The 25,078-nt window shown below is 32.7% G+C and overlaps 1 protein-coding gene across 3 annotated transcripts; it reads right to left on the bottom strand.

The window, feature by feature from the left end:
- Nucleotides 1–23,134, bottom strand: LOC139502321 (uncharacterized). Of its 3 annotated transcripts, none has more exons than XR_011658788.1 (6): nt 22,550–23,130; nt 13,065–13,220; nt 11,554–11,674; nt 5,579–5,785; nt 3,477–3,752; nt 1–3,009 (listed from the first exon to the last, which is right to left on the bottom strand). XR_011658788.1 is itself a non-coding variant. In XM_071291761.1 (6 exons), exons 1-6 carry the CDS (start codon nt 22,780–22,782, stop codon nt 3,561–3,563), a joined length of 855 nt encoding a protein of 284 aa, XP_071147862.1. In that variant the 5' UTR covers nt 22,783–23,134; the 3' UTR covers nt 1–3,560. The 3 variants fall into 3 exon arrangements, 2 of the variants coding, with proteins under 2 accessions (XP_071147862.1, XP_071147861.1); XM_071291761.1 differs by having other exon boundaries at nt 1–3,752; nt 5,579–5,699; nt 5,754–5,785; nt 22,550–23,134; XM_071291760.1 differs by having other exon boundaries at nt 1–3,752; nt 22,550–23,131.
- Between the last annotated feature and the right edge of the window lie 1,944 nt (nt 23,135–25,078).

Genomic DNA, 25,078 nt, shown 5'->3' with positions numbered 1-25,078 from the left:
TAACCACCACTTACAAATTTATTTTCTCATATAACCACCACTTACAAATTTATTTTAAGATAATGATTAACTACAAATTATACACATATATTCATTTAATATATACAAATAGTGAATGAACATTTAACAATAAATGATTCAAATATGATAGTGATGTTACAAGGTGAGACATACATATATGTAGATGAATAAATGCAAAATGTAGCAACATCAGATAGTTCACATAATTATGATCGTTAAATAATGTATACAAAAATGAAATGAAATTTTTATATTGATTAAAATTAATTTTGCAATAATGTTATGAATGTTATAAGTGTATATACAAATATATATTTATAAATGTAAATGATTCAAAGTAAACAGTAATAACTATAAAATTTCACACCAATTTACAAATTCAGATAAGTTATATATAAATAAAGTATTTGTACTTGATTTCAACTAATCATTCAAATTGATTACATGTTTAGCAAGTACAATTTTTGCAATTGAAAACTCTCTTTAAAAATTTAGTAAATATATAGAATATTTCACCCGTAATATACTGATTAAAATAAAAAAACACTATTTATTAAATAAATTATTTGAATGTGTAGTTACTCAAAAATATAGCATTTTATAGGCGAGTCTGAAGTTTTGTTGTGGCTCAGGTAAAAATAAAATCTGGTCAAGAAAGTTCAATGCATTATATTGTTACTATTTATATATATGTTCCTGCACAATTCATCATCTTAAACAGAAACAAAGTAAGAATTGATTTTATTGTCCATAATAATAGAAAGCAAACTTATATTCAAAGTAAAACACAATCAAGTAGATTATTTTTTGTTTAAATATCACATATTTCTTTTACAAGTTATCTATTAATGTGTATAAATAACTGCCATCATTTTTGCATATGCACAAATAAGAATAACAATATAGATATAAGAACAAAGTCGAATACATTCAGTTAAAATTTAACACCTGTCTTTTAATGCTTTTGTCAATAAACAGAACTCTTAAAGAGCCTGTGTTGCTCACCTGCATCTTTCAGAATGGCCACTTTTAAGTAAAAATCATCATAAAAGGAGAATAACTTTATTAGTTAACTTGCAATTTAAGTCATTTTAACACATTTGTAGATTCTATTCAGCTGAATATTTTTTTGTTTTTAAAGTTTCTATATATCTATTATAGTTTTCAAGATAAAAGGCAAAAAAGAAAAAAAATAGTAATAATTATCATTAAATGGTAAATAACTCAAAAAATTTAATCAAATCAACTAAAGATTTCAGCCATTATGGCTTATCTGTAGATGTTGTCCTGGTGATCATTTTTCTATTACAATTTTTTATCTATCTATATAGTTTTCAAGGAAATAGACAAAACTGCAAAATATTGACTTATTTGTTGATCTTGTCTTGCCAATAATTTTTGCATTTTAAAGTTTTATTTATCATAGTTTTCAAGAAATTGGTAATCCTGGAAAAAAAGGGAAACATCGTCATTAAAGGGCAACAACTTCAATAAGGGGTTGACTGGGGATTTCAATAATGTTGACTTATTTATTAATTTTCTTGTCTTGTTGATCATTTTTGCTATTTAAAGTTTCTGTCTATCTATCATAATTCGAAATAATAGGCAAACATAACTTTTTACTAAACTCAATTAAGGGCAATAACTCGTATAAGAAGTGATCTGACAGTTTTGATGTCAAATGATATTATGTAGATCTCATCATTCTGAAATATTTGTTCCTGCCCAATTTTCTTTATCTATAGCGCTTTCAAGTTAATAGACAAAAATTGCTCTTATATTTTTAGCCATGTGAACCATGTTTGTCGGCAGGCAGGTTGAGATGACACACTTTTTAAAATAGATATCCCGTTGATAATTTTTGCCATGTTTGGTTAAATTTGGTTTAGTAGTTGCAGAGGAGATGATCTATGTATAATTTAACAGAAGACGACAGTTGACAATAAGTGATGTCAAAAGCTCACAGTGGACCTCGTGCCAGGTGAACTAAAAAGGCAAATAGTAATAAAATCTGTATGTATGGTTAAGAGAAAACAGGTTTACAAATAAATAAGATGTTTACTGTAAATATACTTTTATATGTCAGGGCTGGGCTGATAGATGTTACATGATGGTAATTTTTATACAAGAACGGTAAAAGTGACGCCCCAAAAATTGAAACATGATCTGTGTTTTGTGGTAATTGGCATTGTGCATATAAGAGGGGCGAAAGATACCAGAGGGACATTCAAACTCCTAGATCAAAAATAAACTGACAACGCCATGGCTACAAAAGATAAAGACAAACAGACAAACAATAGTACACAAAACACAACATAAGATTCATAACATTTGGTTGAGGCAAACTAAAGTAAGAGAAGGGATACCAAAAAGTCAACAATTTTTCCATTTGTAGAAGGGCATAACTTTAGAACAGTAAAAGTGACGCCACCAAAATTCAAACTTGATCTGTGTTTTTGTGGTAATAAGCATTGTGTATAAATTTCATAACATTTGGTGGAGGCAAACTAAAGTTAGAGAAGGGAAACCAATTTTGGGACGGACGTACAGACGGACAAGGGTTAATCGCAATACCCCCTCCGCTATGGCGGGGGCATAAAAATTGATCTGCACTGATTTTTCAAACTTGTTCTAGACATTGCTGACCTTCAATATAAATTCTATAAATATCTTGCAAGAATAGTACACAGGAGAGCACTTACAAGACTGGATGGATGCAGGGTATTTCTATGTCCCTTGCAATGTGTCAAACAGGGGATGATAAGTAATGGATAATAGATGAATTTCACCATTCTTGCATTTTCTAGTACATTTCCTATGTCACAATAATGTTAATATATATACATATCTTTATATCTAGCTCTGAAAATAACTCTGATGCTGTATAAATAAACTTTTTGTTGCTTTGTTCTTGAATTACAAAATGTTGTGGCAACAATTTCACTAAGATTTTGTACTAAAAAATAAATGTATTTTAAGAGATTCCACCTCTAGGTGTAATACCATCATTGATTTTCCCCTATTAGTCTTTGTTAAATTTGCACTTTTCAAAAAATTGTGCAGAATTTATCTTTGTTTCAAATAAAGAAATACTTGGCATGAGTAAAGTTTTATCCTGTCCAGTTCTATATAAAAAGTTTCACATAACATTTCATTGCATATAAGAAAATAAAAATCATTGGAAGTTAACCAATCAAATTTCTCCTCTTATTCTATCTGTGTACAAGGTTTAGTAACCATGTAACCTCAAGATTACAAAATTTTCTATAGAAATCACAAATAAAAATAATGGTGTTTTGAAATACCCAAGACATATGTTTATGACACAGAAATAGTTTTACTGCAATAAAATGTAGGATTAATTACCTACAACGGTCAAATTCAAGGGAATATTTTTTAAGACCTACTTTCGTATGCAACCAGATGTGACGTACCATGATTTGGTGGTATTACACCTCTATATTCATTACTATGAATCAACTTTGGTATTCACTTTAGCTTTGATAGGGTGAGCAGATTCTAGTAACACAAAAGGCAGATTATACTTTTGGTATTCCTAATCTTTGTCGGTTTCCTAAACGTAGAAAAGCTTTTATCAGCTGGCTCCTCTCCCTTGCCTTTAATATATCATAAGGTCCAATAAAATGCAGAGTAGCTTTGTCTTCTGGACCTAATTTATCTTTGATATATGTACAATACCTGGGTGATGTAGACAGGCATGTTATCAGTATCTGAAAAGAAAAATCAGTTATACTTAATTAGTATACCACTAGAAAGTTACTTGTTACCTGCCCAAGAGATGGTATAAAAGACACTTTAAACTGATATTTGTGAATATAGCACACTGGAAAAAAAGTAGAAGTACCCAGTGATCTTGCTCCACAAAATGATAAACCCTTCCCCTTGCAAAGTCCATGATTTGCTAAGGGGAAACCCTAAAAATAATTTTAATAAAAAAATTAAAGAACCTCACATACCCCACACCCCCACATTGTCACTTGACAAACAAAATCTCACCAGATTCCTAAGTTCAAAGACTCATAACTCTACAAAAGTCAACTGATAAAAATTTTCTTGTGGATATGCACAATTAACATATTATGTCCTCATAAACTACAAAGTTTCAACTGTTGCAGTAGTATAATTGGGCCAAAATTCTAAGTTCTAAGGGGCATAACTCCTAGAAAAAAAATTGAATCGTAATTTCCTGCAATAAGTTCATCTACATAGTATGTCCTTATTATCTACAAAGTGTCATGAAATTTTGTTGTGTGGTTTCAGAGAAGTTGCAATGACAAACTGTTGCAGTAGTATATTTTGGCCAAAATTCTAGGTAAAAGGGGCATAACTTCTAGAAAAAAATTGAATCGTAATTTCTTGTCGATATGCACATCTACATAGTATGTCCTTATTATCTACAAAGTTTCATGAAATTCTGTTGTGTGGTTTCAGAGGAGTTGCGATGACAAACTGTTGCAGTAGTATATTTTGGCCAAAATTCTAAGTTAAAGGGGCATTACTCCTACAATAAAAATTGAATCGTAATTTCCTGCCGATATGCACATCTACATAGTAAGTCCTTATTATCTACAAAGTTTCATGAAATTCTGTTGTGTGGTTTCAGAGAAGTTTGGATGACAAACTGTTGCAGTAGTATATTTTGGCCAAAGTTCTAAGTTACAGGGGCATAACTCCTACAAAAAAAAAATCGTAATTTCCTGTCGATATGCACATCTACATAGTAAGTCCTTATTATCTACAAAGTTTCATGAAATTCTGATGTGTGGTTTCAGAGAAGTTGGGATGACAAACTGTTGCAGTAGTATATTTTGGCCAAAATTTTAAGTTAAAGGGGCATAACTTCTACAAAAAAAAAAATCGTAATTTCCTGTCGATATGCACATCTACATAGTAAGTCCTTATTATCTACAAAGTTTCATGAAATTCTGTTGTGTGGTTTCAGAGAAGTTGGGATGACAAACTGTTGCAGTAGTATATTTTGGCCAAAATTCTAAGTAAAAGGGGCATAACTCCTACAAAAAAAAATTCGTAATTTCCTGTCGATATGCACATGTACATAGTAAGTCCTTATTATCTACAAAGTTTCATGAAATTCTGTTGTGTGGTTTCAGAGAAGTTGGGATGACAAACTGTTGCAGTAGTATATTTTGGCCAAAATTCTAAGTTAAAGGGGCATAACTCCTACAAAAAAAAATCGTAATTTCCTGTCGATATGCACATCTACATAGTAAGTCCTTATTTGTTGTGTGGGGTATAATTAACTGCTGACACAGAGAAATGTCTTGCTGTCAGCAGAAAATTCTGAAAAAGACAATTTGAGGGACAGCAGCATTGACAATTAATACAAAGTCGCTAGACCATGACATCGGGACAGGGCATCCAAATAACTAAACTGATTTGTACTGATAGTAATGCAATTTTATAGAAAATATCATTTATCTATCAAAAGGGATCATTAATTTTACTGGACTGAAAGTGTTAATCATTTAAGAGTTGATCGAAACATTTTAATCAATTAGCTATATATTAACATTACCTTTGTCTCATGGAGCAAAAGGCCAAGACATTCTTTTTTGAAGCAAGAATTGCCTAGTCCAATGATCAGCTGTCCAACATGTTGGCTAAATCCTCTTATCTTTGATGGATCCATAGTTTGAAGTGTCTCCTTATCAATAGCCTCTGGTTTTTGTCTAGTAACATGAATCTTTTGATCAACTAATGAATCATTGGTTGAAACTTTAACCTAAGAACAAGGAAAACCATATAGGACCCACTAATTCATAATTAATAACTACTGTACATTCAGAAATTATTGCAAGGTTTCTTTATACAAATAATTTGACTGGTTTAATATCGCAATAATAACTAGAGGCTCTTAAGAGCCGGTGTTGCTCACCTTGGTCAATGTGTTGCAGTGCATATTAAACAAAGGACACTCTACATTATTTAAGACAAGAATAGAATTCATGACAAAACTCTCTGTTTTTGTGTCAGTGACTTGTTTGTAGAACTTACTTTACTGAACATTCTTGCTTACAGTTATCTCTATCTATAATGAGCTTGGCCCAGTAGTTTCAGAGCAGAAAATTTTTGTAGAAGATTAACTCCTGAAGTGGTCAATTGACAATTTTGATCATGGTGACTTATTTGTAGAGCTTACTTTGCTGTTTACAGTTTATCTCTTTCTATTATAATATTCAAGGTTATAACCAATAAACTGCTTCGCTGAGCGCAGCTGGATACGCCCCCAGAGGTCCAACCCTGAACAGTTGGGGCAAAAATGGACACAATATTCAAGCTTGATACAGGTCTGAATTTGGATTGTAATTAAATATTTGACATATTATAGGTTTCTGAATAAATGTAGCCAAAGAACTTGGAATTGGTTATATGAATAAAACCCCAAAACTTGGAAACGGTAATTCTGAAATTTATAAAAAATGAAAGGGAGCTCACGTCAATAGATATAAACAATTCACCAAAGTTTCATGCATATTGGTTAAAGCTTTTTTGAGTTAATGTCCGACATGTTGACGAAGGACGGACGGACAGACGGTCAACGGTATACCATAATACGACCCGTAAACGGGCATAAAAAAACTGCAAAATTTCCTTAAAATTAACAATTCAGGGGCAGCAACCCAACAACAGGTTGTCTGATGCATTTGAAAATTTCAGGGCAGAAAGATTTGTACCTGATAAACAATTTTACTCCTTCTCAGATTTGCTCTAAATGCTTTAGTTTCAGATATATAAGCCAAAATCTGCATTTGACCACAAGGTTCTATTTCTAGCCATGGCAGCCATCTTGGTCAATGGGTGTGGTCATCGGATACATTTTTTAAAGAAGATACCCTAAGCATAATTTAGGCCAAGTTTGGTTTAATTTGGCACAGTAATTTCAGAGGAGATTTTTGTAAAAGACTACAATAAAATGCTCCGCTGGGTGCAGCTTGATACGACCGCAGAGGTCGAACCCTGAACAGTTGGGGCAAGTATGGACACAACATTCAAGCTTGATACAGCACTGAATTTGGATTGTGATTAAATATTTGACATAGCATAGGTTTCTGACACAGAATGAATGTGCTCTAAGAACTAAAAAAATTTTTAATTTACCTATTCAAACCATATCATTATCATTTGCTTTTATATATAAATCATAAATAACCAATTTAAAATGGAAAATTTTAAAGAAGAAAAAAGGGAAAAAAAATCCCCCCCCCCTAATTTTGTGAACCCCCTTATGATTCATCACCCCCAAACTCAATACCAGCCTTCCCTTTGTGGTATGGTACCTTGCAGTACAATTTCATAGAGATCTATACACCTGAACACAAGTTATTGTCTGGAAACTAGAACCAGATGCTCCACAGGGCGTAGCTTTATACGACCGCAGAGGTTGAACCCTGAACGGTTGGGGCAAGTATGGACACAACATTCAAGCTGGATTCAGCTCTAAATTTGGATTGTGATTAAATAGTTGACACAGCATAGGTTTCTGACACAGAATGAATGTGTTCTAATGAACTTAAAATTTTTGTTTTCTCTTACAGCAATTCACTATGCTGTTGAATATTAATCCTCTCAAAAAATGTTTGAAGAAATTTTCTTTTTATTTATGAAATTTCAAATGAGAAAATGGAACCTAATTTTTTTAATCACATCCCCCTTTCCCTTATTCCAAAACTAATCTCAATTAAAATTTCTAATGGAGTTTGCAACAATAACTACTCATTTAAATACATCATAAAATATTAAGATGTAAACAAAACTGCTTGTTATCACTGAATGGTAAAGATTATTTTAATTTATTAGTTGGTAGTAAAAAGTGAATATACATTGTATATTGTATATAACAAAGATTTAAGTTGATTCTGGACAAAGAAAGATAACTCCAATTAAAAAAAATTCTTGCTATTGCACAACATTGTGCAATTAGATATTTCTTGCTTACTATTCTGGACAAAGAAAGATAACTCTAATTAAAAAAAAAATTGCTATTTCCCAATATTGTGTAATTAGATATTTCTTGCCATTGCGCAATACTGTGCAATTGAAAAGACTTGCTATTGCACAATACTTAATATAAAAATTTTAGATCCTGATTTGGACCAATGTAGACCAATTTGAAAACAAGACCAAAAATGAAGAATCTACATACACAGTTAGATTTGGCATATCAAAGAACCCCATTTATTCAATTTGTGATGAAATCAAACAAAGTTTAATTTTGGACCCCGATTTGGACCAACTTGAAAACTGGGCCAATAATCAAGAATCTAAGTACATTTTTAGATTCAGCATATCAAAGAACCCAACCGATTCATTTTTTGTCAAAATCAAACTAAGTTTAATTTTTGACCCTTTGGACCTTAATGTAGACCAATTTGAAAACGAGACCAAAAGTTAAGAATCTACATACACAGTTAGATTCAGCATATCAAAGAACCCCAATTATTCAATTTTGATAAAATCAAACAAAGTTTAATTTTGGACCCTTTGGGCCCCTTATTCCTAAACTGTTGGGACCAAAACTCCGAAAATCAATACCAACCTTCCTTTTATGGTCATAGACCTTGTGTTTAAATTTCATAGATTTCTATTTACTTATACTAACGTTATGGTGCAAAAACCAAGAAAAATACCTTTTTGGGTCCCTTTTTGGCCCCTAATTCCTAAACTGTTGGGACCTAAACTCCCAAAATCAATACCAACCTTCCTTTTGAGGAAAAAAACATTGTGTTTAAATTTCATAGATTTCTATTTACTTATACTAACGTTATGGTGCAAAAACCAAGAAAAATGCTTTTTTGGGTCCCTTTTTGGCCCCTTATTCCTAAACTGTTGGGACCTAAACTCCCACAATCTATACCAACCTTCCTTTTGTGGAAAAAAACATTGTGTTTAAATTTCATTGATTTCTATTTACTTAAACTAAAGTTATTGTGCGAAAACCAAGAACAATGCTTATTTGGGCCCTTTTTTGGACCCTAATTCCTAAAATGTTGAAACCAACACTCCCAAAATCAATCCCAAGATTTCTTTTGTCGTCATAAACCTTGTGTCAAAATTTCATAGATTTATATTAACTTAAACTATAGTTATAGTGCGAAAACCAAGAAAATGCTTATTTGGGCCTTTTTTGGCCCCTAATTCCTAAAATATTGGGACCAAAACTCCCAAAATCAATACCAACCTTTCTTTTGTGGTCATAAACCTTGTGTTAAAATTTCATAGATTTCTATTCACTTTTACTAAAGTTCGAGTGCAAAAACTAAAAGTATTCAGACGACGACGACGACGCAGACGACGACGCCAACGTGATAGCAATATACGACGAAAATTTTTTCAAATTTTGCGGTCGTATAAAAATGCCTGTTTTTTGGCCTCTTTTTGGCCCCATATTCCTAAACATTTAAAGTAATTACCCCCAAACTCAAACCCAGCTTTCCCTTTGTGATATGGAACCTTGTAGTACAATTTCATAAAGATCCATACACTTACACACAAGTTATTGTCATGACTCTAGAAAAATGCTTGTTTTTTGCCCCTTTTTTTGCCCCTAATTCCTACAATTTTGAGGCAATTACCCCAAAATCAATCCAAACATTCCCTTTGTGATATGGAACCTTGCAGTACAATTTCAGAGAGATACATACACTTGCACAAGTTATTGTCTGGAAACTAGAAAAATGCTTATTTTTGGCCCCTTTTTCCTAAACGTTTTGGGCAATTACCCCCAAAACTCAATTCCAGCTTTCCCTTTGTAATATGGACCCTTGTAGTACAATTTCAGAAAATTCCATACACTTACACACAAGTTATTGTCATGAAACTAGAAAAATGCTTGTTTTTTGCCCCTTTTTTAGCCCCTAATTCCTAAAATTTTAAGGCAATTACCCCCAAAATCAATCCAAACATTCCCTTTGTGATATGGAACCTTGTGGTACAATGTCAGAGAGATCCATACACTAACACACAAGTTATGTCAGGAAGTTACAAAAATGCTTATTTTTGGCCCCTAATTCCTTAACTGTTTGTACCATAATCCCCAAAATCAATCCCAACTTTCCTTTTGTGGTATCGAACCTTATGGTAAAATTTCATAGAGATCCATTCACTTAAACTAAAGTTAAGAGTGCGAAAACCAATCGGTCTTCATAGACTAAATGTAGTTTTCATGATTTTAAACACCATTTTATATGATAAAATAAAGAATTTATCAGATTTGAGAGGAGTATAGAGATAAAGGGTTACTTTGAAAATAATGTCAAAAATATTACTTGAATAAGTTATTTTTAACATTTTTGAAAAAAAATAGAAATTACACTTACCTATTAAAGGCACATAATTGAATTAGGTTACAAATTATAAATAACTTCAGGTCTTAATTAATTCACAAGTATCAATCTATTTATATCAGTCTACCTTCAAGATTTTAGAGGAAAATGATAATTTAATAGTCCCAAGAGACCAATCTTTGACCCAGAAGCGTTGGTATGTAAGATAAGTGTGTGGGAAAGTTAATTAGTGTTTCTGAAGAATTAGTTTTTATATATCAAGGGAAAAATAACCAGATAACTGTGAAAATTATTTAAAGCTAGTAAAATCTGTATTCTTAAACACCTATAAAAATAATATTTAGAAAAATAACTTGTATAAGTTATATTTAAATTAGCCTCGTTTTCAACATTACTTGTATAGGTAATTTTAATTGTTACTTGTTTAAGTAATGCCCCTGACTGATCTATTATAATATTCAAGATAATAACAAAAAACTGCAAAATTTCCTTAAAATTACAAATTCAGAGGCAGCAACCCAACAACGGATTGTCTGATGCATCTGAAAATTTCAGGGCAGATAGATCTTGGCCTGATGAACATATTCACCCCTGTCAGATTTGCTCTAAATGCTTTAGTTTCAGAGATATAAGCCAAAAACTGCATTTTACACCCATGTTCTATTTTTAGCCATGGTGGCCATCTTGGTTAATGGGCGGGGTCATCGAATAGTTTTTTTATAACTAGATACCCTAAGGATGATTTAGGCAAAGTTTGCTTTAATTTGGACCAGTAGTTTCAGAGGATATGATTTTTGTAAAAGTTAAGGGACGACGATGATGATGGACGCCAAGTGATGAGAAAAGCTCACTTGGCCCTTTGGGCCAGTTGAGCTAAAAATTGCATTCTGATATCTGATACATAGTTCTGTATGCAGATTTCTTAAGTCTAGTCTTGTAAGTGCTCTCCTGTGTACTATTTTTGCCAAATATTTAAAGAATTTATATCGAAGGTTTATATCAGATGGCTTAAAATTTCTCCACTGATTTTTTTCAAAAAACTAAAATCCATGAACATGTATTGTAGCTTTTGCTCATACCACATGTACCACGAAAATATAAGTACTTTCACAGTTTTTGAGTTATATGTTTTACAATTGGAAATGAAAATTAATTGTTGACACACAAGCCTGAATTTTTTTTACTTTATTTATATATGAAGAAGTACCTCTGCAACTGTCATTATCTGTATTACATCAGGCATTTCATTTGATGAAATTCTGAAAGTTAAGTCTGGAACTGCCACAACACGTACATCCTTGATCATGGTTTCCTCGACCAATCCTATACTACAAAAAGAACCATTTTCAAAATTAACCTTTCATCATTTTCATATACAGGGTACCAGGATTTGATGATTTAGGTCGAGTCAATCGATTGCGATCTTGTTTTAATCAGTTATTTAAGGTGGTTACAATATTTCATGGATTTTAAATATGTCAAGGGCTAAATATTTTTGTGAGGTTTTTTGTTGATGCTTTTCTTGTCACTGATTTTGATCTTCCTAAATGTTTATAGGACAAGGTACAATTTGGGCTAAAAGTGAAAACTGTATGACTGGCATGAGGACCTTGCAAGGTACACACATTCCAAATATAGTTATCCTATTACTTAGAATAAGAGAGAATTCAACAATACAAAAAATTTTAACTTTTTTTTCAAGTAGTCACTGAACCATAAAAATGAGGTCAAGGACATTGGACATGTGACTGACAGAAACTTCGTAACATGAGGCATCTATATACAAAGTATGAAGCATCTAGGTCTTCCACCTTCTAAAATATATAGCTTTTAAGAAGTGAGCTAACACCGCCGCCGCCGTAGCCGCCGCCGTAGCCGCCGCCGTAGCCGCCGCCGGAACACTATCCCTAAGTCGAGCTTTCTGCAACTAAAGTCGCAGGCTCGACAATAAAACCACTGCAAGCAAAACGCATTTTTATTGTGCCATTCTTTAATTCTTATCTGGTGTCTATTTGAAAGCAGAAGTCATTGATATCATCTTTCACTGTGGATAGACAGGATAATGTTCCATGTCTTGGGCATTCGTCTTTACCAAACATAATACCTTTATTTCCTGCAGATGTTGTTTGATCTGTTTTAGAATCCTGCAACCAAAACCAGACGTCTTTAATCATGTTTTCAAAAATTAAATTGCCATAAAAGTTATTGCCTTTATTGAGGACATATTATTGCTAAAAGTTTTGAGATGTTCTGGTGTTTTAAAGTGGACACGCTTTGCAAATAATAATAATTGAACACCTTTGGATCATTTAGGATTTTGAGGACACGTTTGGGCATTGTTGGGGAGATTGACACTTTTGGAAGTGTTACATATACATTGTATCATGTCTGTCTGAATTTCAAAATTATAAAGAAATAACATTTTCATTCCACTAATTAAGCTTGCTCATGTTGTTTCAATTCTTGTTGTAGCAAGATGTTGGTAAGGAATCTTACTGCTATTCTCAATTTAAAAAAAACAAGATCTTACTGGTTTTACATGTATGTACATGTATTGTAACACAATAGTCCAGCAATGTGAAAAAAAACCCTGAAAAGTCAGTCCTCATTCTGCAGTATGTTAAGGTTAAGCACAAAGTGGTTAAAGAAACAGTCTTGTCAATAGTCATGATAGTAATGGTCAAAATTTATTTTCACCATATTTTTTAAAGAATTTACCTTCCCTTTAGGTTACACATTCTGCAAAACTTCTCCAGCATTGTTGTGAACCTCATTTCTTCCACTGTTCTAGAAGTCAACAACAAATCATAAAGTATTTCTTTTAGGTCATTTTGAAAGTCATGTCTTCCAGCTTCAATATGATGTATCAAAACTCTGAAAAAAAAATCCTAATTATTTATATAAGAACTGGACACTGCTTAGAGGTGCATAGAATCTGCTGTCGATTTGGAAACTTGTTCTATAATCTATTATTAAGTCAGACTTGGTGTCTATTTGAGTCGTACCTGTACATATATATATATGCAAAATCAAATAAATGGGGAATATGTCTATGGGACACAGATGATGCCCCCGCTAGCATATCATATAAAGTTATAAAGGGCAGGGTTTTCCCCGAGTCAATTATTTTTTTCACCAACTTACATAAATATATTTTTCGTTTAAAATGTTCCTTCTTTCTAACTCCCCCCCCCCCCCCCCCCCCATTTACTTTTTAAAAGATACTATAAAAATAGCAATATAGACATCATAATTTTGACTTCTGGGACACAAGATTCATCTTCAAAAGTTTATCGGATATACATTTCCCTTCCAGTTGAAGGATAAAGACTAAAGGCAGAGACTTTTCTTACTTTTCAACAGGTTTTGGAACAACCCTCCAAATGTGGGATATCCCTTAAATAAGGGACTGTCCCTCAGACAAGGGATCATTTTGCTGTTGTAGAAAAGTAAAAAGAAAAATTTAGCTTTTTTTTAACTTAAAAGGGGAAAAATTCATTATATTTGGAACAACTTTTCTTAAAGAGGGGTCCACTTATTTTTAAAAATAAAGAAGATACATGTATAAGTCCAGGAATATTACAAAATTCTTGGACATGTTTTGACCATATAATACCAGATAGTTGTATAGTTCTTTGGGAAAAGTTTCTTCAAATGATATGAATATGTGCCCTTTTGTACTAAGAAGTGGTTTTTACAACAAAACATTTTTTTTTTATCACTTGAAATTGATCCCTGATTTAAGGGATAGTTATTACATTGAAGGGTTACTTATTTGAGGAGTTGTTCCCAACCTGTTGAATATATTTCTTCATAACAACAGTTTTCTTTTCTGGACCATCGTAAATGAAAAAGTTGAGACGTAAAAATATGCTTGAAACACGTGCGTCGCCAAAACGAAAAATAAATAAGATGGATGAAATCAAATCATTATGTATATTTCTTTCGCCAAATTCTTTCGCAAATGATGAATTTTAATGGCCACAATTTTTATTTTTTTGCAAAATGCGAAAATGGAGAACGCCAGCGGTAACCTTGAAAGGGACATAACTGAAGAACAGTAAAAGTGACGCTACTCAAATTTGTACTTGATCTGAGTTTTGTGGTTATATGTATTGTGTATAAGTTTTATAACATTTCGTTGAGGCAAACTGAAGGTAGAGAACAGAAACAAAAAATTCAGCAATTATTCCATTTGTAAAGGGGCATAACTCTAGAACAGTAAAAGTGACACCACCAAAATTCAAACTTGATCTGTCATGTCTGTATTTTGTGGTATTAAGCATTGTGTATAAGTTTCATAACATTTGGTTGAGGCTAACTTTAGTTAGGGAATGGAAAGGAAAACTAGTATTTTTTCCATTTGTAAAGGGGCATAACTCTAGAACAGTAAAAGTGACACTACCAAAACTCAAACTTGATCTGTGTTTTATGGTAATAAGCATTGTGAATAAGTTTCATAACATTTGGTTGAGGCAACCTGAACTAGATTTGATTTGATTTTTGGTGTTTTAACGCCACTTTTAAGCACCGCTTTTGGGCCAATTTTTATTGGTGGAGGGAGACGGAGTGCCAGGAGAAAACCACCGACCTGTGATAGGAAAACTGACAATCCTAGTCAATTTAGATTGGAGTCTAGTGCACCCGCACAAGCGGGATTCGAACTCACAACCTCAGTGTTGACTGGCTAGTGATTACAGTAGTAACTACTTAGACCACTCGGCCACTGAGGCCCCTCCTAAACTAGAGAACGGGAATGAAAAATTCAGCAATTTTTCCATTTGTAAAGGGGCATAACTCTAGAACGGTTTAAGTGACGCCACTGAAATTTAAACTTGATCTGTGTTTTGTGGTAATAAGCCTTTTGTAGAAGTTTTATAACATTTGGTTGAGGCAAACTAAAGTTAGAGGACGGAAACCAACTTTGGGAAGTAAGCCAAAATATTTATCAAATGGAATTTATTTTAATATGTTGCATTAGAATGGAGATATCTGTATTGTATTTCGTTGCTAGCTCAGTATATAGGTAAACTCAATTTGTGACAGTCAAATCTACGTTTCACGAAGGCCAAGCTTAAAATACAATACAGATATCTCCCAATTACAGATATTTGAATTTTAATGAGGGCCTGTAAATAATGAAAACTTATAAATGTAAATAAAATGCTCCGCTGGGTGCAGCTTGATACGACCACAGAGGTCGAAACCTGAACAGTTGGGGCAAGTATGGACACAACATTCAAGCTTGATACAGCACTGAATTTGGATTGTGGTTAAATATTTGACACAGCATAGGTTTCTGACACAGAATGAATGTGGTCTAAGAACTTAAAGATATTTTTAATTTACCTATTCAAACCATATCATTATTATTTGCTTTTATATATAAATCAGAAATAACCAATTTAAAATGGAAAATTTTAAAGAAAAAAAAGGAAAAAAAAAGGAAAAAAAAATCCCTCCCCAAATTTTTTGAACCTGTGGCCCTTATGATTCATTACCCCCAAACTCAATCCCAGCCTTCCCTTTATAGTATGGTACATTGCAGTACAATTTCAGAGAGATCCATATATACACTTGAACACAAGTTATTGTCTTGAAAGTAGAAAAATGCTTGTTTTTAGGCCCCTTTTTGGCCCCAAATTCCTAAATGTTCAGGGCAATTACCCCAACCTCAAACCAAGCTTTCCCTTTGTGATATGGAACCTTGTAGTATAATTTCAGAAAGATCAATACACTTACACACAAGTTATTGTCTTGAAAGTAGAAAAATGCTTGTTTTTAGGCCCCTTTTTGGCCCCAAATTCCTAAACGTTTTGGGCAATTACCCCCAAACTCAATTCCAGCTTTCCCTTTGTAATATGGACCCTTGTAGTACAATTTCAGAAAATTCCATACACTTACACACAAGTTATTGTCATGAAACTAGAAAAATGCTTGTTTTTTGCCCCTTTTTTGGCCCCTAATTCCTAAAATTTTAAGGCAATTACCCCCATAATCAATCCCAGCATTCCCTTTGTGATATGGAACCTTGTGGTACAATGTCAGAGAGATCCATACACTAACACACAAGTTATGTCTGGAAGGTTTTTTTTGTCCCCTTTTTGACCCCTTATTCCTTAACTGTTGGTACCATTATCCCTAAAATCAATCTTAACCTTTCTGTTGTGGTATTGAACCTTATGGTAAAATTTCATAGAGATCTATTCACTTAAATTAAAGTTAGAGTGCGAAAACCAATGTGTCTTCTGACGACAACGACAACGACGCCGACTTCATACCAATATACGACCACAAAAATTTTTTTGCAGTCGTATAAAAATGGAAAAAAAATGGTAACATTTGTCATTTCCATGTGTAAGGGCAATAACTCCCATAAGAAGTTGTCTGACAGTTTTACAGCTGTGAGGTTTAATTATGCATACAAATTTTCCAAAATGCTAAAATTATCACTGATACCTTTATCTTACATTCATTTAGAGTATTTTCCTGAAGAAATAACTGTGAAGAACTTCTTAAAAGCAATCGTGCTTTGAAAACGTACACAGATTTAACATATCCGTCTCTGGTCCATGTTTTACCATTGTCAAGTCAACATCCAGTATTAGAAAAATGTGATTTTTAAAATATAAAGCAAAGTTGTTGAGAACATAATGTCTGTCACCATGCTGGTGACGATTTGTCTCGGTGCTGAAGTGTCTAGAATGCTGCAAACTTGACACATTCAGTCAGGGGTACTACTTGTACAAGTTATTATTATCCACCCTTAGTTGATCCGGCCCTATAATAAAATAATAATGAATAATTAACTTCGGCGGATTTTGTGACATATCTGAATCAGTATAAATGGAATTTGTAAAAAGTATCGATGAATAGTGACAGCAGGTAAGTGAAGGATGCCTAATATTACCTTTAGCATGTTTAGAGAAACATTCAGATGAATTACTTTAAATCGATAACAAAAATGAGTAATCAGTATGATTTGTACAATTTGTTAAGCAGCATCGATATTAGTAGAGTGGGGCGCTCATATTCGCCGTGGACACAATTTCGCCGTTTTATGATTTTGAGGTGTAAAAACTTCAAAGGATGGTTGAAATGGAAGAAATATGCTGTTAAATCATATTTTTATAACAAATATGATTATTTTAGAAAATGTGACTAAACTTCGGCACCTACGGCAAAGGACCGAAAAATGGACAACGATTTTCAGCCAATTTCCTGAATGACAAAAACGATTTCAAAGAAGCATTCCTAAATAATTGTTTGACTGATTGCCCTAAATTTCAGTTTTTTACATCTTTCAAATGTCTGCTATTCGTCTATAATGAAATTTATTTGATAAATAAAGTTAAAAGCTGCAGTTATTTGGTTTTAAATAGATATGTCAAAACGGCGAATATGTGTCTCCCATCGACAAAATGTTAGGAAATTTCAAACACCCTTTAATCCAACTCTGCAGATGATTTTACTCAAAACAAACACGCTTTCAAGCTAAGAATATTTTGCATTTGAAGTTATCTTCATATAGAAATATCAGTATACTTCAAAACATAAAGACCTGAACATAAACTGAAGAAAACATGGAAAGATATGGCGAAAATGAGCACCCCACTCTATATGAATATGAAGTTATTTTCCATGATAACTCAGAATACAATTGGGAAAAGTTTATATTCAATTCCGACACATAGAAGAGATAAATAGATATTCACAATCCACTGGAACACATAATAATGTAATTACCATAATGATCATTAGTCTATAGATACATTTGTAATTGGTTTGTTTATTCAACAATTGTCTGATGATCGTGAACCAAAGTAAGGCTGGTCGTAATCACTTAATTCAATTAAAATCATAGCTATTAAAATTTACTAAGAGCTAATTTCCTAATTCTTGTAGAGTAAAACTTTGGTGGCTTGCTTGCTTTGTTTGTATAAACTTTTAACTCAAGCTTTGACATCTTCAAACAATATATATAGGCATAGTTAAACCTGTATATATTATATTTACATTTAATTGGACGTTATCCCAATAAAATTGTACAATATACAAACAAAGCAAGTAAGTAAGCTAACCTGAAAGTCTTGCTCTACATGCATTAGGAAATTAGCTCTAAATAAACAATTCACAGGGCTGTAACTAGGCCTTGGGAACAGACGAGGCAGGGGTTTAATGGGAGCCGCCGATTGAGGCCCCCTGGCCGAAAATTGTAACATTATGGTTCGAAATATATCTTGTTACCTCCGTTGTTTGTATCATATTTATTGTTTTTGTTTCATATTTACGGTAAATATCGGGAAACAAAGTGTGTTCTAACGTCTGTCAAATATGAAGTCGATTTTGTCAAGTCATTGTGCATTTATTTTCACACAGGATCGTATTTAACATTATGCACATAGGAAAAATAACAGACCACCGGCGCAATCTCTTTGACAATTGTATTTTCCTCTTTTAAACAAGACGAAACAAGTCTACAGATTATGTTTGCTAACATCCCGTTGGAAACAAAAACAATGTTTAGACCTAGTATTTCGTACATCCGGCCGTAATGGCGTTATCACATGTTAGTCACATGTTTCACGTATGACTGGAAATGATTAGAACTTTAGGACAAAAACAATTTTAATATATAACTGGACTTCTGTTTCCTGTGAAATGTAACGCATAACGATAAAGTAATTTTCTTACTTAATTATTACGAAGATCAAAACAAGAATGTAAATCATCTTGGATTTATCTGTTTGAACATCTCGCAAGAGTTCATATTTGCATATGTTTTTAAGAATGCTATTACAACAAAGCAGATTACATCATCTAAAAATTGCGTTACGAAATCCGACACAAAAATCACGCCACTGTTCTTACATCTGCTACATAAATACTTATAGTTCTGGGCATTTTCTTCTCACTATTCTTATTGGTCGCGAGAAACGACACAAAAATACGGTTGTAGAATCTTTGATATTCGTATATTTTATTTTTTTTTCTAGGGAAGAGTAGCATACACTTGTATGTTGATAAAAATAATGGCATCTTTAGATGTAGTTGCAACTTTTCTTACAGTAATTCACATTTTATCACTTTTCTATAGTTATAGGAAACGGAGCCCAATAGCAAATTATGGTCCATATACATGGTTTAAAAAATAATAGTAATGATACAAAAAAAAAATAATGAATAAAATAAAATAATGTAGATAAATTACATATATATATTATATTTATATAATCTTCCTTTATTTCTTATCATTTAAATTTAGAAAAAACGATTGAATAAATTCAATTAAAATATATATGTCTTTATTTTCTATTAATAATACTCCACTTACAGGTGATGTTTTGTTTGTTTTTGTATGTTTCTTAGGTATGAAAAACCAACACTGTCAGAACAAATGCTGAATATAATTATAATAAATAAAGTTGTACAGGATTCTTTAATAAAATCAGATTATAATATGTCTCTGATTAAATTTAACAAATCTCACACTTTTCATCATTTTTGTGACTGTCATTTAATGACAGGAAACACAAGAAATGTTTATTGTAGTCATCTACTAATGGCACACTTCAAAGGTAATCATAGCAATAAAAATCATGTTGTTGGGAGAAACCACACCAAGGTAATAAACAATTAAGGAGTTTAGGGAGGAATTAGTCCAAGTTTCCTCCAAGATTTGGAGAGAGTTGCTGGAATTTCTTGGTGTGACACCAAGTTTTTACAGTGTAGGGAGTATGACATTACATCCTCTCTGTGTGTACTGTAGTACACATTATTGTTTAGAGGCCAGCTGAAGCACACCTCTGGATTCAGGATTTTCTCGCTGTACTGAAGACCCATTGGTGGCCTTCGGCTGTTTTCTGCTCTTTGGTCGGGTTGTTGTCTCTTTGACACATTCCACATTTCCATTCTCAATTTTATTACACCCAATCAATAATGATAAAAATTAAATACTCTCTAGTCACCTTTACCATGGTTAATTGTGCGACCGTCTTTATTTCACAAGCCCAAAGTATTCCCACAATACTCCATGGAAATTCAAAGTATCAAGCAATCAAATTGTCATTCTGCCAAGGTCTTGTCTGTCCTTTTAACATTTGAATGGAATAATCACATACATTTTGTAACTTGCTCTCTATATATAGCTAAAAGAAAGCCTACTTCATGTATTTGCCGTTAAACCAAACAAATCCTCCATCCATCCAAAATAAATGTTTTGTTTTCGAATAGCAGCCAGGTTTGTAGCAAAACATTTGAAAATGCCTCAAATCTTCATTTTATTTGAAAGAGAACTACATACAAATTGTGGGGTGTTTAGGTATTCATGTGTGATCTGTGAATGCTTCTTTAATAATATTAACTGAGCAAGGTGAAGAATTCAAACTATTTTAATTTTGATTTACTTTGCGAACTGATAATGTTGGAAATATCCATTATCAATAATTCATTTTAACGGGAAATAAATAATTACAGAACCAAATGCCGGTTTACTGGCGATGGTAATCAGATACAGAGATATTACGTTGAAATAAAAGTACAGAAGCTGCACGTCAACATAAATTACTATTCGAAGTATGCATTACTTAATTCTTGATGTTAAAATGCAAGGATGTGTTCTACCCTCTGCATGCATGCCTAACTTTCTCCATTTTCTTTTTTTCCCTTATTATTTTTTTTTGCCAGCAATTGCCTCGTCTGCCTCATTGTAGTTACGGCCCTGATTCAAGGTCTTTATAGTTGGATCTTTTATTAGAAGTTCTAATAACGTTTGTCAGGACCTCAGCAGGAATATCAACTCTTCCTGCTGCTTTTCGAAGATAAGCATGAAATACATGTACAGCTTTTAAGACTTCTTCTTATATCTATCTATAATAATATTCAAGATAATAACAAAAAACTGCAAAATTTTGTTAAAACTACCAATTTGGTGGCAGAAACCCAACAATGGGTTGCTCGAATTTGTCTGATAATTTCAGGGCCGATAGATCTTGACAAATTGAACATTTAACTCCATGTCAGATTTGCTCTAAAAGCTTTAGTTTTTAAGATATAAGCTAAAAACTGCATTTGACCCTATGTTCTATTTGTAGCCATGGTGGCCATGTTTGACCATGGATCAAATCTTCGGAGTTTCAGAGAAGAAGATTTTTGAAATATTTTATGACAACAGACGACGAGGACGCCAAGTGATGGCATAAGCTCACATGGGGCCCTTTGGGCTCCGGTGATCTAAAAAGGGAGACAATGCCATTTAATATAAGGCAAAATAATAAAAAAAATCTTAAAGATCCATTATCTTTAATAAATATGTACAATGATGTATGGAAAAAGTTTGACACAAGCTTTCTGTTTTTTTGGTGGTTTTTTTTTCGATTTTAAAGACTGAAAATAAAATATATTGACTCTGAAATTAAAATTTTGGGTTATATATTAAAACCACTATATACTCATGATACTGCACAGACTTTAAACCCATTGACAAGGATGATGGTGTCTAAGTAACTGCAATTCAGAATACCGAACATGTTGAATGAGGGCATTTTTTTAAGAAAATACTTTTAACCATGCTATTGACATTCTTATCTTTATCTATAATCATATTTTTTACTTTTCTTTATTTCTGTTTTTTTTTATATTTTTGGTTTATTTTTCTATTTCAACAATTTCTTTATCATATTGGCTTGAATTTTTTTATTTTGTTCATCTAAAGTTCCTTTCTTAGTGGTCCATTTATAAACATGATAAAACATCATTTCCTTAAGTTCTAGTTCGTTAATATATGATCATGATGATAAACCTGTCATCCATACATGTTTACTACGCATGGACGGACTTACCGGACAACCACACTTCTGTGAAAACAGAGGTGACCCATTTGTCTGATTGATTTTCAAATCTTTTCAGATATATGATTGCGGAAATAAGATAGTAAAAAATGTACGTAACATTGAGTTTTCAGTGAATAGATTCAAATCAATTTGATGCAATTTTTATATAATAAAGAAGAAATATACACGATCAAAGCCTTAGATGGGCGGAGTTACAAGACTGCATCGTATCTTAATTTTATTCCCTATAAATATTTTTTTATATTGGGGCGGATCGACTAAGGGCCCGATTGACATGAAAGCTACAAGAACTTGAGAAGTACCTGACTGACATTGCAGTAGTGAATGAAAAGATGGTAATTTTAATTTTACCTGGAACTACTACCCACAGTTTTCATCAACTCTTCATCATCATGGTGTTCATCTGAATCAGCATCAACTTTGGGAAGAAAGTTTTTAACAAGATATTCTCTAACTTTAACATAATTTTCCTGTTCAAGTTCTTTGACACTTGTGTCAAATGTCAAGTTAGCATTCAAATAATCCATCATCTTGATTAAATCTGCATCGAGGGGTGGCAAACCTGCATTTATATTTGAAAACATGTCGAAAAATTCATCAATGCTCTTCGTGGATGGGTCGATCCAGTTCAATTAATCTGAAGATTTTCTAGTTCGCTCATCGTCCAATCACTTGTTTCACGCGGAATGTAACTACTCAGTGCAGTTAATTTCTTCTTCTTATCGCTTGATGCGGAATAATAATCGCCATCTAATCTATTTGTCCACAGTGGATCATCTTCTGAATTTGAGCTGTGCCGTTGGCGTTTGCGTTTAGGTTTCGAGGATGACGCCATGTTGTGCCGAGGATAATTGTTCTCAACTCATCAGTATACGGCAGCCGGTACGGTCACAGAACCGTTCGAATGCAGCACCGGAATACGTCCCCAGAACCATTTAAAAGTCATGCGCAGCACTTGTTAGCTAAATACCGACAAACAATTGTGACCTGAATGACCACAAATAAACACAACATAATATAATATATTATATATATATATTGTAATCACAGTAGTCTTAGATTATAATTATCAGTTTCGTTTGTTTGTCTCAGTGATTAAGGAGGTTATATGAGACATATAACCTCCTTGGTCTGATAAATGATAACGAGGTGTTTGTCGCTCCTTTTTTTAAATAAATTGTGACCTATATTATAGTTGTTATAGTCATATCCCATAATTATTGTAGCTGAATATTTCTCTTATGTAAAAAGTACCCAGTAATCAATAAAAAAATTATTTGATCTATATGTATTCATCCATACGGAGACGCCCTTTAATTTCAACGATGAGTATTAATGGTATTAATATCAAAAGTCTATTATAGTTTAATACTTGTATACGTTATATTATTAGATCTTTAATTATAGGTATCTCCCAAGAGCGTTGCTGGAAAAGCTGGTTTGCGGGACGGTGACTTGATTTGCTACATTAACAAAGCTTACGTCGCTGACGTCACACATCAACACATGTTGATTTTCATTTGTAAATGAGTGGTTTGGCAAAGTTGCATGTCCACCGATGTCCAGACAAACCAAATTCTATTTGGAAGTCTCATACCTTGATAAACTCGTAATATTATATATAGTGTAAATCTCAAAATATATATAACTTTCATTTTCTACAGATTGTACATAAAATCAAATGTCCTTCACATTACATGTGATGTATTTCATCACGTGAGATTCATTGCTAGAAAAAAAAACTTTTAACGAGGCGTATATATCGGTTTATCAAATATATCTTTTTAAGGATGTCTGCTTGTCATGTTTAGAAATTTTTGAATTTGAGCGGTGCCGTTTGCGTTTAGGTTTCGAGGATGACGCCATGTTGTGGGTTGTGCCGAGTATAATTGTTCTCAACTCGGACTACCAGATATCTCGGCCCAAAACAAACTCGGCCTATTACAAAGTCGGCTTCACAAACTTGGTCTATAACAGACTCAGCCTATCACAAACTCGGACTGCTAAAAGATAAAAGTATGATAAACGAAATAAGTATTATTTTATTTGAAATTAACTATCAGTACTTTATCTTAAACGTTTTTACACTTTTGGTATTTGGCTGGATGTTGTCTCCAAATGACCTTAGATCGCCTCCAAATAACCCTTTGACGTCAAGCAATAATCACTTTTTTATTGTGAATTGTTATGTCAAAGTTTACGGGAACCTGTGTGATTCTACGTAATGGCGGACAAATTTGCATACAAGTGTAAATACGTCAAATTGCACCCATTTCAACAGTTTTTCACCTACATTTATTCAAAGAACAGACAAAAATGTTCATTCTGGGTTTTTTGTAGACGTATCCAATTTACTAGTTCAACACTGAATCACCGAAAAATGGGTTTGAACCTTCCTCCAAATAACACAAGAATCTGTAATGAAGAGTATCTAAACTTGCAAGTGAATATAGTTCATCAGCAATGTTTCTGAGCTTATTTTGTCAAAATTGAAGCAAACTTGCCACTAAAAGCGTATTATTATTTCACTGTTTGACTATGAATGAACTTGGCCAAAAATAACTATATCTTGCTTTATTATATTTCTTGTAGCTAAAACCCTTTAAACATTGTATTTTTAAAATCAATATGAGATAAGGTATCTTCTGCTACCAGTCATACTTTATCAATTATTTTTTTTATCTTAAGTGAATTTTGGTGGAATTAGACCTCAGTCAATTATTCTCTGAACAATTTTTAAAAAAAAAATTTCCCCCGTCTTATTCTTTAAATTGCAAGGTTTTCTTGTTTTAAAAAGATGTTTCCAAGTTATTTTATATATGATATCAAGCAGATTATACATTATTGAAACTGACCCAGTTTAACTGAACGCCTTTCTTC

This window comes from Mytilus edulis, chromosome 13, assembly GCF_963676685.1.
Source record: "Mytilus edulis chromosome 13, xbMytEdul2.2, whole genome shotgun sequence".
Lineage (NCBI taxonomy): Eukaryota > Metazoa > Mollusca > Bivalvia > Mytilida > Mytilidae > Mytilus > Mytilus edulis.
The sequence above is the reverse complement of the archived record's forward strand: the minus strand, read 5'-3'. Positions and strand labels throughout refer to the sequence as shown.

What these genes read in the sequence shown, in the direction of transcription:
- LOC139502321 (XM_071291760.1), bottom strand. Translation starts at nt 22,782, where the DNA reads ATGTTTTCAAATATAAATGCAGGTTTGCCACCCCTCGATGCAGATTTA. An exon ending in ACTGTGGGTAGTAGTTCCAG is followed by an intron (nt 13,221 to 22,549) that starts GTAAAATTAAAA and finishes TTTTTTTTTCAG; the next exon opens with AGTTTTGATACATCATATTG. An exon ending in TTTTGCTCCATGAGACAAAG is followed by an intron (nt 3,753 to 5,578) that starts GTAATGTTAATA and finishes TTTTCTTTTCAG; the next exon opens with ATACTGATAACATGCCTGTC.